The 15,173-nt window shown below is 47.8% G+C and overlaps 1 protein-coding gene across 2 annotated transcripts in view; it reads left to right on the top strand.

Moving 5' to 3' along the window:
* The window catches only part of LOC105086567 (steroid sulfatase), a 137,690-nt gene extending 124,384 nt beyond the window's left edge, over positions 1-13,306 (top strand). For both annotated transcript variants that reach the window (XM_031445988.2, XM_031445987.2), the window contains exon 11: positions 9,033-13,306. In XM_031445988.2, the coding sequence (XP_031301848.1) occupies positions 9,033-9,406 (374 nt within the window). In that variant the 3' untranslated portion in view covers positions 9,407-13,306. The remainder of the gene's footprint in view (positions 1-9,032) is intronic.
* Positions 13,307-15,173: the final 1,867 nt, after the last annotated feature.

The raw sequence follows: 15,173 nt of genomic DNA, 5'->3' as shown, positions 1-15,173 counted from the left end.
TGGCTTTTGTCTTTGCTAATGATTCTGCTGGGTGTTCACTGGATGCCTGTCTTTGTGTGATTGTCTGAAATTGGATCCAAAGGGTCAGAGATAATACATGGAGGTTCTAAAACTGAACAGCTGTGGGCTGTGCCGTTTTCAGGTGAACGCTTGCGGAAAACTGTCCCGTACTCCAAGTTAGTTTAAGGAGGACACACTCTCACCCAACCACGACTTTTGTGGCCATTAAGAAAAGCATGTCTGTGTAAATCCCTTCGAGGCTGTGTTTTTGAAGTCTTAGGATTTCGTTGTCCTTTTTGAAAACCTCGCCCAACGGCTGCATTCCCAAGCACCTTGGACCTTTCCGATATTCACCCCCTAACTCTTTTACCTGCCTTCTCAGCCCAGTATCGAGGGATGGGACGCGTGCCCGTAATTGCAGAAACGCAGGGTGACGTGTCCCTGGACGGACGCAGGCTCCCTGGCGATAACCTAAGAGGAGGGGTGACGCGGGAGGGTGGAGAAGGCTTCCCTGGAATTGTTAAATGTTTATGCAGTTTGTTTATCTCATCGTCCGTCCGTCTCTCCAGCCTCGGATGTAACTTCCTAACCGTTCATCTCCTTTCATGGAAAAAACCCTCCTAGGTGGATTTTTTTTCTCCCCCTTTGTCTATTTAAGATATATTTTCGTACCACCCTTCACATGACCTGATACGCAATATTAGACCGTTTTTGAAACCGATACATACTTTTTGACTAAAGTTTTCACGTGTCTGAGCTGCGATGACACTGCTACTTGGGTGAAAAATGTGGCAGCCACGGCTTCTGTTCGTTTGTCCCGATGCAGACCTGCTCCCTTGTAGACACAGAATACATCGACATGGGAGTTTGTTTCCGGAATGCCAAAAGCCGCGTTCCTGAGCGCTCTAACGCGGCCTTCGGTCTTAGCTCAGCACCGTCTGATTCCAGTCTCCTGCAGGCCTCCTCTTCTGACCGTCCCCCCTTCCATACTCACTCCTGTCAGCTTACCGATTTGCTGCAGTATCTGGCACACCTCTTTGCTTGGATGTCGACACGGGACATGTCTCCGTTCTCCCCGGATGCCAGCTTACTTCTGACTCCGTCCTGGTTCACCTCGGTCCGCCAGCAGAGCTGGCGTTTTCTGTGGGGACGTTTCGGTTCTAACTGAGGAGTCTTGTATTCCATGAGTATTTGGGCCTTCGTGCATTTGGATCTTCCCTACAAGAATGTTTCGTAGGTGGTTTTACGCGTCTCCCTTTGTTTGCTCTCCCTCTCTTGAAACGTGTCATCTTTTCCATGTGACCGTTCTGTATCGTTTGAGGACACACTTGGTAACAAGAAACAAGGACATTCCGCCCTGATGTTGCTTCCGTATCTACTCTCCGGCAGACTCCATGGTGGCAACAGGCAGTTTGCACTTGATCCTCCGAATTACAAGTGATCTTGATTAGTATTCGTATCAGGTTTGGCTATAACAGAAAACAGAGAAACAGGGGCTCACGTCAGAGGGAAGGTTCTATGTTGGAGATGATGACAGTGTCCGCCCAGGGTCAGCAGGATGGAGGAATGGATGGAAAAGATGAGAGGAAAAGGGTGCGTGCCTCCTACCTCCCATGGAGGGTGTCCTGCAGGCCAGAAGCTGGTCATCTGTGCACACCTAGCATCACGGGAGGCTGGGCAGTGTAGCCTTCATCGTGGCTGTCCCTGTGTCCTGCGGACATGACCGTGGGAGGCTGGCAGTACTTAGCAGTGTCTCCCAAAGTTATTTACACATGAGGAGGCAGAGGTTTGTAAAGTCACGTAATTGGCATACAGTCCACGGGGTTGAGGGCAAAGCTGGATTCGAAACCGGCCACCTGCTCTCGGTCTGCCCTGCGGTAAACTGGAACTTCTCCACCCAAAACCATGAGTTATTTTACTCACAGTCACAGGGATGATTCTTCCTCCTGAGTGTCTGTCTGGCCGTCTCCATGGGCTGTTTCTGGAATTCGTCCCTGTCTTCTTACTCCCTGAGTCCCGCCATCCTTGGGGACATCGGCTCTGGTCTCCCCTCAACCGACTCCACACCCTGATCCGCACGCTCCCAGCTGCCCGCCTGTCCACCCCTCACGCCCGTCCATGCTCATTCTGTCCTGAGGTCACGGGGGCTTGTGTCTGCTGTGTCAGTTCCTTGGGACTGCCCATTTTCTGATGCCAAGAGACCCCGAGATGGATGTACCTCCTAAGTCTCTGACTTCCTCGCTCATTTATCTGCCATGACCAGTGCCCCCAGGCAGCCTGCTTCTCTGCCTGGCTGGAGGCAGTGTTGGGCACTGACAGGTTTTCGGCAGGATGCTCCAGGTGGCTCTGCAGGAGAGACACACAGAACGCACTGGGCTTCCTGCCTGCCCCTCGCCGGCTTTCCTGACAGCTGGCTGCTTCTCCCCTCTCTTCCAGTCCCTTCCTGCTTGTCCCATCACCTCATTCATTTATTAATTCACCCAACACATTGTATTGACCATCTGTTCTACATAAGGCACTAGATACTGGGGATCTAAGAGGTGCATTGACCATCTATCCATGTAAGGCACCAGGTTCTGGGCATTTAAGACACGTGAGAGATACATTCTTGTGTTCAGAAAGTGAATAACCTAGAGGGAAATAGAGGCCGCAGACCGTGAGAGACCTCACGGGCTGAATGCGTGCTGAGAACTGCCAGACGAGCGAGGACCCGCTCATACCTTCTGTCCGGGGATCCACACAGGTCACAGAGGAGGCGTGGCTGCAGGGCCTTGAAGGATGGGTAGGAGTTCAATGTGCAGAGGCCAGAAGGGAAAGGAGCCGGGTTTAGCATGCCTTGGGTACCCATGTTGTGCAGGATTCATATTTGTACCCCCCAAGTGCAAAACAGAGGCTTCGTGAAAGGGAGAGTTTTGATGTCAGGCGTCAGTTGGTGGAGCTGGGGTGGTTCTGCCTTTAAATTGACAAGCAGCTGCTTTTGGCCACAGCCCTGAGCTTCTGCGTCTTCCTTCTCCCTCTTTTCCTGTGGCGAATGTCCCAGTGCCCCCAGCTGCGGGAACCTGGCAGGCATGGATCTATAATCCCCAAGCCCAGGGCTGCACCTTTGAGAGTCCGGGCGGCAGAGATGAGTAGAGATGAGCCTCAAGAGTGAAGAAAAAGGGCACCTGGGTCCACAGATCTCTGGGATCGTGTGTGACGACCCTGGTGCCCCAGGTGGGTCACATCCTGAGGTCTTTGGGCCAATGAAAAGACTGTGGCGTTGGTCCAGGGTGGCTGGCTCAGGACAGAGGAACGATGTTTGAGGGTGTGTCAGGGAAGCAAGGAGGTCTCCGTGAGCTTGGGGACCGTGGCATGGATTTTCAGACACTGGTTCAGAAGATGAGGTCAACATGACTGAGGGGACGAGCTGAGGGTCCCAGGGGTGTGGAACGCGTCACTCCTAGTGGGAGAACAGAGCAGTATTTGAAACGGTCCTTGTAGAACTGCAAGATGGCGCGCTGTAGTGCGAAACAGTGCTGAGACTGAAAACCCCAAAAATCTGTGTGTGGCTCCTAGGATATATACACGGAATTCTCCAAGCATCCAAGATAAATCTTGCCAAGACTAGCAGATGAACAGCATTCATCAAGGGAAGTCTGAATCTGGGTGATGAATTAAGAGCCCATGTGTTGAAGCCATTTCAGTGTAGTTCTGCATATTCTTTAGGAATCCTTCGTTGGGGGAGGGAAGTGTGTCAAGACTCGGATTACAGCAGCAACAGATGTAAGACCAGGCAGAAGCCAGCGTTCTTCTCTTAGATAGACGGCAGCTTTCTATACAGAGCTGACCCGTGGGTGGTCTTCGCGGTGCACTGGCCACTGGAATGAGAGCTTTACTTACAGGAATGCACGGTTGATCCCCAAAGGGAGGCCCTGAGGCAAGGACTCTCATTACCCTAATTTCTCAGAAAAGGAGGCTGGGGCCCAGAGAGGGTAGGGTGTCACACAGCTAGGGAATTGCAGAGCTGGGATTTCCACCCACACTGTCAGCACCAACAGAAAAGGGGTGGGAGAATTCAAACAGGTCACCCTCGCCAAGACAGCAGGACACTCGGAACAAAGGGTGTCCGCCGGTGATGAGGGTCGAGGCTCCAGACCCACGGGGTTACCCACACGAATAGAAATGCATTTGGAAAAGCGGATCTCTGTTAGGCAGACTGAAGCATCTTATAAATGTATCTGCAGAGGGGGCTTCCAACACTGGTGGATGGCGTTGGCTGGAGGAGTAAGAGAAACAAGATGTGTGTGATTTTTGTACCCCAAAGAGGCCCTCCGGTCACCCACAGAGGATTCCCCTTTAAAACGCTGGCCTGAGCCCCTGCCTTCTGGCCACTGCATTGTCTGTCTGTCTGTCTGTCTCTTTGTCTCTCTCTGTTGACTCCCGTGCTACAAGTCTCACATAGCAGCGTCAGGCCAAGAAAAGCCAGTGTGTCTAACTCTACTTTTATAAAGACATCTCTAACCCCCCAGAAGGAGGGAGGCCTGAAGGCCCCGTGCCCCGTTCTCCACTGTATTTTGGAAGAGCGCGACAAACACACATCCTGGCCTCCCCACTAGTTCTGCACGGCCACGGTCATCTGACACGTGCGTTTTCCCTTCTTCTGAGCTGGCCGTTCGTTCACTCTTCCAAGTCTCCAAGACTTAAGGAGGACCGCACATCTCACTCTGGCTTCTGATTTCTTTCATTCACAATAAGATATGTCATATTTTATAGTTTAGCTCTCCGATGGTCTACGAGCAGGGAGACACAGAGCTGTGCTGCAGTGACCATGAGCCCTGAAATCTCAGGGGCTCGAGCCAGCAAAGGTTCATTCTCACACGGACATTGCTGAGGCTCACTCACCCTGGGCACTGTTGGCATTTGGGGCCAGGTGATTGTCTGTGGTGGGCTGGGGACAGGGGACAGCACCCTGGCCTTGACCCACTAGACACCAGACACCAGTAGCAACGTCACTCCTTCACCAGCAACTGTGACAACCCAGCTGGCCTCCGGACATGACCAGATGTCCCCACATGGTGGCCCCCAGTGCAGGAGAGGGTCCAGGAGGAGGGGCCTCGGGCATCCTGAGTCCCACAGGGACACAGGCCCCACCGGCTGCAATGTCACCAGCAGGAGAGGCAGTGCTTCTGTGTTGTGGAACTGGGAAGGACACGTCCCGCTCTGTCCTCACTGGGCAAGAACTCCCCGAGTGGCCTCATCTCACTGCAGGGATGTTGCAAAAACGTGTGGGAGCAGGTAGCTTACCTGGGGGCTGGCTCCGTGCTCTCCAGGAGAGAGGAGTGGTAGTCTTATGTTTGTGGCATCAAAGTTCCAGGTTGGGGGCACCTTTCTTCAGCCCCCGTGGGCTCAGAGTGCCCGGTGGTGACGTTTGGCGTGTCCAGTCGTCTGCTGGGGTGCGTCATTTATATTCCTGAGGTACCGATCTCATTGCCAGAGGGACAGAGACAAAATGCGGCCTTGGGGACCGTCTCCAGGACAGCAGGAGTACATCTGTAAGGCACGGAGCGCGACCCCACTCAGAAACGTCACGAGGAAGCGTGATGCTGCATACGGATGCTCACGTCTGTCCGTTGCGGGACACCGCACGTTTCAGGTGTGGAGTTTCAGCCCCTTTCTTTACAGAGGAGCGGCAGCAGCCCAGGGGCCTTTCTGTCTCTGTTTTTGTTCTTTGTGCTCATTTCGGGGGCTTGTCTGCCGAGTCACCTGGAACCCTTCCCTGTGGCCAAGTACCCGCAGCCCGGACGGGACGGAAATCACAGAGGGTGTTCCTGTTCCAGGATCACGCAGCCCTGAGGTCCCCAGAGAATCCCACAGCATCCGAAACTCCTTGATTCAGTTTATCTCGCAGTTCATTTTAACACTGATGAAGTAGCTGTTTTAGGATTCCCCTTGGAAGCTGACGAATGCAGGGCCCAGCTTAGCTGTCAGGCTTTTCTCGCTTAAATTCCATTTTCCTTTTGGTCAGAGGACGGTCAACTTTCTTTTCTATTTAATCAAGTCATTTTTTTTTTTAAGAGATGATTTTACATAAAAATATCTTTCACCCGGTAAGTGCTGAGGATCACGGCATTTTGTATGCCAGTAACAGAGCCCTCTCACGGTATTATGTCACTGACAGCTTTGTCCTTTAATCCTGACAATTATTTCTCCTAAATTTCAGAGCATTTTTAAAACCTCTGCCAAATTATTGTTCCTGTCACTACTTAGAATACATTTTTAAAAATCCCATTTAATTTCCCCACATTGTCACTGTAAAATTTAATAACTGCTTCTTCTGGTCACTGGACCTCAATTACAAATGAGTTTAAGATCCCTTGGTGGTCAAAATATTTATCTGTGACAGGTGAGACAGAAACAGTCTTTTTTCAGAGTAGACTGGAATTTTAGCAATCGAGGAAACAATTTTTCAAAACCTCAACTTTTTTCAGTAGTGTAGAGAGAAATTCAGGATGAAATACGTCATCAAAATCATTTTGGAAAATGAGACTAAATCTGCCCGTTAGAAATGGAAGGTGATACCAGGTGCCTCCTGTCTTATCCCATGATTTACCAATTCGCTCTTTTCCATTGAAATGACACCCTGGACAATGTCGACGCCTGGGTTCCTGGTGAACCACAGACCAGACCCTGAAGTGAGGACTCCTGTCTTGTAAACCAACATTCAGTGAAGTGCAGCTCTGTTTGTCTCACGTGACCAAATCCAGAGCTGTCTAAAGAAATAATACAGAGAAGACACAATCTACTCTTTTTTATTAAAAGTTTTTTTTTTTTTTTAAATCCAAGTTGGGCAGTAAAGAGGCAAACGCACGAAACAGATTTTTGGAAAAGTTAATTCTGAATTCTGTGCTTGTCCGAGCTACGTGGCGATGCTGTGGCCCCTCGAATGTCAAGCTCGAAACACCCTCCAGATCTGCAGCCCTCGGAGCAGGAGCAGAAGAGTCTCCCCCCGACCCCCACCACGCGCCGTGCACGCCTCTGTCTGTAGCAGCCTTGGCCCCGCTGACCCGGCTTCTCCGTGGCTGTAGCTTCTTGCTGCTGAAAAGGCTTCTTTCTGAAACCGATCTGGGCCTCAGGGGAAGGAGAGAAGTGGGTGGATGTACGGACTGTCAAGGGAACCCACTTCGTCTGTAAGCTCCCCTGGGGAGGGACAGCGGGCCCTGCAGTTTCTCCTCCAGCCTTGCTCGACCGCGGGTCAGCCTGAACTCCTCCTTAAAAGGCAGGTGTGCTGAGCACCTGTCGCTTGTGTACATTGACAGGGATGTCCTGTGCTGCTTCTGCCAGCTTCAGTGATCCGCATAACGGATTCCTTTAAGTATAGATTCATCGTTCACGTCGCTTGTCTGGGCTTCCCGGTTCTCCTCGGAAACCAGAGAGGCTGCCTTTCCCTTGAATGTGCATGTCTGAGGTCAGGGGCTGTTTTGGGGCACGGCAGACACCCGTGACGATGGCTTTCAGTTGATTCCATTAATTTATTTTCCGTCTGCATCCGTGGGTCCCTCAACACCTGTAATTGCAAAAGCCACCGTTTGCATGATACAAGCAAACGATTGAAGTGAATTATGTAGGTGTGTGGTGCTCTGTAGTGGGAAAGCCTCTGTGGTTGTATGTGACAACGCTGTAAGGATGGAGCAAAACAAAGGACATTTTCAGGGAGGAAGGGTATATGTGGCTGAACTGGTAGAGCACGTGCTTAGCATGCATGAGGTCTTGGGTTCAATCCCCAGTACCCCCTCTAAAAAATAAATGAGTAAACCTAATTACCTGCCCACCAAAAAAAATAATTTAAAAATTTTAATAGGACATTTTTAGTACATGTTAGCTGTCTGTTTTTATCTGCCACCTTTTTCTACCCAGGAAACAGTTTGTAGACCTCTGTCAGGGGATGTGTGGTTAGTAGTCAGTTCTCAGGAAGTCTTATCTTTGTGGAATAAACAGGAGATCAGTCCTCTCACAATTATTTGTTGGCAAATCCCTTTTTTTCTAAAAATGTCAATATTGGGTATCTCAGGGAGCACAGAACTTACATTTTAAAACCTATTTAAGCACTCCGCCCTTGGGTGGACTTGGGATTTTTAACACCTTTATTAAGTATGCATTTATCACATACACAACATTAAATTCCGATTTAATCATTTTCAGTAAATGTACAGAGTTTTCTAACTGTAGTCAAAATCTAATGTCCAAATGTTTCCTTCACCCCCAAAAGATCGTTTCTGTAAGCCAGCTGCAGTCTGTCCACAGCCTCACTGAATTCTGGACTGGATTCATTTGGACTTTCTCAAAGCCAAGGAAATCGAATGTTAACCGAGGTCCTACCGTGTTTAAGATCATTCCTGAAGGCTGTGTGTGTGTGCTGTGTACCGAGCCTCACCTCCGTGTCAGCCTGCAGCCTGCCTCTTCCCTCTGCTTTGTTTTAAACAAAAGTACAGGCTGCGACCTTTGAACGTTGAAGGTGGAGAAGAGGGCCCGCGCCAGGAGCGGAGTCTGTTAGTTGCTGTGTGTGTCTGCTGACTGCCTGCCCTCCGGCTCCCAGCTGGGACGTTGATTCGGCTAAAATGACAGTCCTCTTACAGTTCTCTGCTCAAACAGTTAATAAGCTTTTTTCCTTTCTTGCCAGCACTGCCTCTCCCAAGAAATTAGGGATTGAGGAAAAAGAAGGAAGAGGGAGAGGGCAATAAGAGAGAGAGATGGATTCTGAAAAAGGAGAAAATGCCGGGGTTTTTGATACGGCTGAATTTGTACCGTAACAGCTACTCCTTTATCATCTTCTTTTATTGCTTCTCAGTTAAATAGCAGCGCATGTTTTTGTTTTGTTTTCTTTTAAGCTGTTGTTCTTACTCTTTTGAGCCTTAAGCATGAGAAATTCATTTCATCCAGAATCGACAGGTCTCTGCCTTCTTTAAGCACCAGCAGTGTGATTTCTGTGCATGCTCTGATTCGGGTGAGTGTGACCTAGTCCCCACGATGCCCACTTCTGTCCTTGTCAACCGCAGGCACGTCCATCTGGAAAGCCTTTTTCTTCACACCCAACTTCTCCCCCGAGGGCGCCAACGGATGCTTCTCCACACACGTGTGTTTCTGTCACGGACGACACGTCACCTACCACGACCCGCCCTTACTCTTTGACCTCTCCAAAGACCCGCGGGAGAGAAACCCGTTAACTCCGACATCCGAGCCCCAGTTCCGGGAGATCCTGGAGGCCATGCAGCAGGCGGCAGACCGCCACACCGAGAGCCTGCGAGACGTCCCCAATCAGCTGTCGCTGGGGAACATTGTCTGGAAGCCGTGGCTTCAGATGTGTTGCTCCTCGGCCAGCCTGTCTTGCCAGTGTGACAGAGAAAAGCAGGACGGAACAGGGAGCCGCTAGCTGTGTGTGTCTGAGGACGCACCGTGCCCGCCCCACCAGCTACATGACGGACGCACACTGGGAGCCACACTGGGTAAAGCCGGCCCGGGCAGCACCTGCAATTTGGATCATCCTCTGTCTTATCACGTGGAGACTCCGTCAAGAGCCCCGCACTTACCCCATGGGGTAAATAGAGGCACGGATGTGAGAGTTCCATCCTCCATGGCCAAATGCGGGAGAGGGGATTCCACTGGGTATGTCCGACACCGGTGCAGACAGAGCGTAGCAAGGTGCACAGCCCACCTCTTCACCTCTCAGCCAACGTGTATGATCCACGGCAGGAGGTGTCACTTACCCGACAAGCTGACGTGGGGAGGGTGTAGCTCAAGTGGTAGAGAGCATGCTTAGCATGCGGGCGGTCCTGGGTTCAGTCCCCAGTACCTCTAAAAGTAAGTAAACAGACTTTACCTCCTCCCCCCACAAAAAAAACAATAGTAAAAGAAATTTTTTTTTTAAAACTCTGTTTAAAAAAATAAAAGGTATGAGCTGATGTGATGCTGTGGGCACTGTGATTCTCACAGAGGTCACTGATGAAGAAGAGAATGACGTTTAAAAAGTGCTCTCTGCGGCTAACATACGCAACTGGATCATGAATAAAAGACTGCTTATTAAACAATAATGGATGATGGTGAGTTCCCGCTTGGCTGTTGGAAGGCGATTACTGTCAATATTATTTTCAAGACGTACGAAATGCTATCATGACATCTACTGTTGTGTATACGTAGTTTCTTCAAGAAGTTTGCAGTATTTAAAATCTGGAACTAGAAGCTTATTACTGTTTATGTAAGAACAACAGAGACTCACAGACAGATTTGTTTGTGCAGCAGACTTTGGGTGGAACCCCTCGGGAACAATAATGCCAAGGCAGATCTCTTCTGTACAAATTTCTGTCCCATAATTTATAGCATTGTATTTGGGTTCTACTATTTCTTTGGGGAACGGAGGTTCTGAACTGAAGGACCACTTCAGCGATGCTACGGTTCAAGGAGTCCCTTGTGATGTAATTCAGAATCATCGGCGTGGAGAATGTACGATATTTTGTGTGGTGTCAGGGGGACAAGCAATCCATGATCCTTGCCCATAACCATGACATCCTGAGTTCTCGCAGAATTTAGTGCTGAGAGAACAATAGTTAATGTCGGTACTTGTGTTTTGTGTGGTCTGATCCTGTGGCTAAGAAATATCTATTCCTGGAATCCGCCATGAGATGTGCACTGTTGTTTAAATTCCATTTCCCCCAAGCTCAGGAACGCAGGGACAAGGCGTCACCGGATCTCGTGGGAGATTGGCGGATAGGGACAGAGCTGGAGCGAGTTCCACCGGCCCCTCCCGCGGAAAGACGTCACCCACGCGGAGAACACACCTGTCACCTTCAGACACTGTGCATCCTCCGCCCACACCGCGCAAATTCCTCTGTCGGTCAGTCCGCAGGAGCTGCCGTCCTTCCGCCTCCCATTCATCTCTTTTGGGAACATGTCTGAACATCACTCTCAGCTCAGAGTTTTCTCAATTCCATGAGGGTGCCAGTAAATGGAATGCCTGACCCCGCCGTGCACTTTGGAAAGGATGCGTGCTCCTGTGCCTCAGGCTTTCCGAATGTGGGCTGGAGTTTCCTCAGTATGTCCCCACTGGAGAATTTCTGAGATTCAGAAGCCTTTCCCAAGCTCCTGTTGAAAGTCTGCTAGTTTGGGTTTTAACCTTTCTTTTTCTTAAAAAAAAAATAGAAATGATTTCCCCTGCCTCCCTGGGAATGGTTCAAAGTTGGAAAGCAAGCAGGATTCTTGCTTACAGTGTGGATTTCTCATTCCAAAACAATTGCCAAACATCTGTCACATCGTTGTAGGAAATACTCTCGTTAAAGAGTGCACGTTAATAATGTGTTAGGATTATTGCTCGTATTATCAGGGAAAATACTCTGTAAGATCACTGTTATGAACTTAATGTTTAAGATGATTGTGTTTACTCCGAGTTGAACATACTCAGTGAAAATGGACTTTGACGGAACACTTTATGACGTGGGGATGTGTGTTTGAGGACGAAATAACTTGAGGTACTGTCACAGTGTTTTTACACATGGCTATGTATGGAATTAGTTGTTTAATCTGTGCAATACTAACAGCCAAGAAGGACACACGTACGTCTGGATGTGCAAAGAGCTTTCAAGTATTTGCCTCAGAATAGCTTCAGTTGCCATTACCTTTCCGGGTATTTGAAAATCAGGTTTATTTATAATAATCACAATTACCTTTGACTTCAAATCACATACCGTCTGAAAGTTTTGCTTGGAATGTACAACAGGAAATTTCAGTTCCCATTGGTATGAGCTCTTGAGTTGCATGTCGAAACCTTAGTGGGTTTTGAAGCTTTAAACAAATTCTTCTTGGAAAGCAACTTTGTATTTCTAGCATTTCATGGATGTGAAAAGCTAAGCAAATGGTAACCTATAGATAGGCATTATTTTAGAAGGCCGGTAACGCCGCATGGAAAGCAGAATCCCGGCCTACCCATTGTGGGAGCTAAGGAGTCAAGACAGGAACGTGATTTCAGGTGGCCCTGAAGGGCATCCAGTGAGGCGTGGAGACGGACAAGTCTTTGGCACGCGTCTGAACAATGCTGTCTGTGAAGTGAGTGCACCTGTGAAGGTTTCCCAGGACCTTGTTCTGATGTTACTACAAAATTACAATAGAAGGTCTCTTGGCAATTAAAAAATTCCGTTCTCTGGGGCTGTGGTTTCTCACGGGACTCAGTTTCAGCAAGCGTGCGGAGTGTTTGCTGTGTTTGAGGCATGATGTTAAGTGAGGGGGAGACGGGTTTCAGGTCAGCACGTGTTGATGGAGACCCCCGCCCCCGGGGCTCCACGGAGGGGTAGGAAGTGTGGAGACGGATAAGAAATGCAGTAGCCCCTGACTTCCACTGACTGATTAAAGGGCAGCCCAAGGCCACATTATCCATCGCACACTCGGCCTCTTTCCAGGGGCTCACAAACAATGTCTTCGTTTCTTCTACAACCAGCAGGAAGAAAACCTGAACGTTTGCGGTTGAAGATCAGATACACATGGATACCAGCGCAGGCGTAAACTAGAATTTTTGTGTGTTTTCATCCGGTTTATGTTTTGATGTAACCTGTCTTTGCCTGAAGACATACTTGTCTGTGTGTCCAGCTCTTAACTGGCCCCAGACCCAGATGAAGCGGCTTCTTGGCTGGACAGATGTTTCGAGCAGAGAAGTTAGAGGAAGCTCAGTTTCGTTTTGTTTTTAACGGAGGTGCTGGGGATAGAACCCAGGACCTCCTGTGTGCTAAGCACGTGCTCCACCACTGAGCTGTTAGCCTCCCTCAAGAAGCTAAATTTTGGTACGAAGAACCTTGTCCACCCTTGTCTGGTTTTCGACTGGATTCTTTAGGAAAACAGAAGTGGAGTCAGCCTAAAAGCACTTCTGCTCATGAAGTTCAAATCCTCAAAGTGACCTTTTCAGGGTGACGCGGTTCATTTTACCCGGCACACCTGTCCCGTCTTAAGAGGAGCAGGTTGTCAAGTGAATCTATACTCAAAGCAGAAACAAACTTACAGACTGGAAAACAAACTTGTGGTGACTAAAGGGGAAAGGGACTGGGCAGAGGGAGGGACACACTGGGAGTCTGGGATTAACAGTTACACACGACTATACATAAAGGAGGTAAGCAACAAGGAGTTACTGTATAGCACGGGGAACTGCATTCAATACTTTGTCATAACCGGTAATGGAAAAGACTCTGAAAAAGATTAGGAATAAATGTATGTGTAGATAACTGAATCACTTTGCTGTACATCTGAAACTTAACACACTATTGTGAAGCGACCATAATAAACATCTTATGAACCAGAAGTCTCCATGGCTGTTTTGGACAGGACCACATTTCAAGGACCTTTTGATATGGATGAAATGTCTTATGGTTGTTTTGCACGGAAGCAATTATCCTACAAAAAATACATTTTTTTAGCATTTGATAAAATTCAACACCCATTTATGATAAAAAGTCTCGCCAAAGTGGGTATAGAGGGAACATATCTCAACATAATAAAAGCTATGTATGACAAACCTACAGCCAGCATAGTACTCAACGGTGAAAAACTCAAAAGCTTCCCACTAAAATCTGGGAGAAGACAAGGATGCCCACTGTCACCACTCCTATTCAACATAGTCCTGGAAGTCCTAGCCACAGCAGTCAGGCAAGAGAGAGAAATAAAAGGGATCCAAATTGGAAAAGAAGAGGTAAAAGTGTCATTATATGCTGATGACATGTTACTATATATAGAAAACCCTAAAAGGTCCACACAAAAGCTACTAGAGCTGATTGAAGAATTCACCAAGGTAGCAGGTTACAAGATTAACGTTCAAAAATCAGTTGCATTTCTTTACACTAACGATAAATCAACAGAAGAAGAAAGTAAAGAAACAATCCCCTTGAAAATAGCACCCAAAGTAATAAAATATCTGGGAATAAATCTAACCAAGGAGGTGAAAGAATTATACACAGAAAACTATAAACCATTGATGAAGGAAATTAAAGAAGACTTTAAAAAATGGAAAGATATCCCATGCTCCTGGATTGGAAGAATCAATATTGTTAAAATGGTCACACTGCCCAAGGCAATCTACAGATTTAATGCAATCCCTATCCAATTACCCAGGACATATTTCACAGAACTAGGAAAAATCATAATAAAATTCATATGGAACCATCAAAGACCTAGAATTGCCAAAGCATTACTGAAGGAAAAGGAAAGAGGCTGGAGGAATAACTCTCCCAGACTTCAGACAATACTATAGAGCTACAGTCATCAAGACAGCATGGTACTGGTACAAAAACAGACATATAGACCAATGGAACAGAATAGAGAGCCCAGAAATGAACCCACAAACTTTTGGTCAACTCATCTTTGACAAAGGAGGCAAGAATATACATTGGAATAAAGACAGTCTCTTCAGCAAATGGTGTTGGGAAAACTGGACAGCAGCATGTAAAAAACAATGAAGCTAGAACACTCCCTTACACCATATACAAAAATCAACTCAAAATGGATTAAAGACTTAAACATGAGACAAGATATAATAAACCTCCTAGAGGAAAACATAGGCAAAACATTACCTGACATACATCTCAAAAATTTTCTCCTAGAAGAAATAAAAGCAAGAATAAACAAATGGGACCTAATGGAACTTACAAGCTTCTGCACAGCAAAGGAAACCAGAAGTAAAACAAGAAGAAAACCTACGGAATGGGAGAAAATTTTTGCAAGTGAAACCGACAAAGGCTTGATCTCCAGAATATATAAGCAGCTCATATGACTCAATAAGAAAAAAATAAACAGCCCAATCCAAAAATGGGCAGAAGACCTAAACAAGCAATTCTCCAAGGAAGACATACAAATGATCAAAAAGCACATGAAAAAATGCTCAATGTCACTAATTATCAGAGAAATGCAAATCAAAACTACAATGAGGTATCACCTCACACCAGTCAGAATGGCCGTCATTCAAAAATCTACAAATGACAAATGCCGGAGAGGCTGTGGAGAAAAGGGAACCCTCCTACACTGCTGGTGGGAATGCAGTTTGGTGCAGCCACTATGGAAAACAGTGTGGAGATTCCTCAAAAGACTAGGAATAGACTTACCATATGACCCAGGAATCCCACTCCTGGGCTTGTATCCAGAAGGAAATCTACTTCAGGATGACACCTGCACCC

This window comes from Camelus dromedarius, chromosome X (assembly GCF_036321535.1).
Source record: "Camelus dromedarius isolate mCamDro1 chromosome X, mCamDro1.pat, whole genome shotgun sequence".
Taxonomy (NCBI): domain Eukaryota; kingdom Metazoa; phylum Chordata; class Mammalia; order Artiodactyla; family Camelidae; genus Camelus; species Camelus dromedarius.
This window is presented reverse-complemented; position numbering and strand designations above follow the sequence as displayed.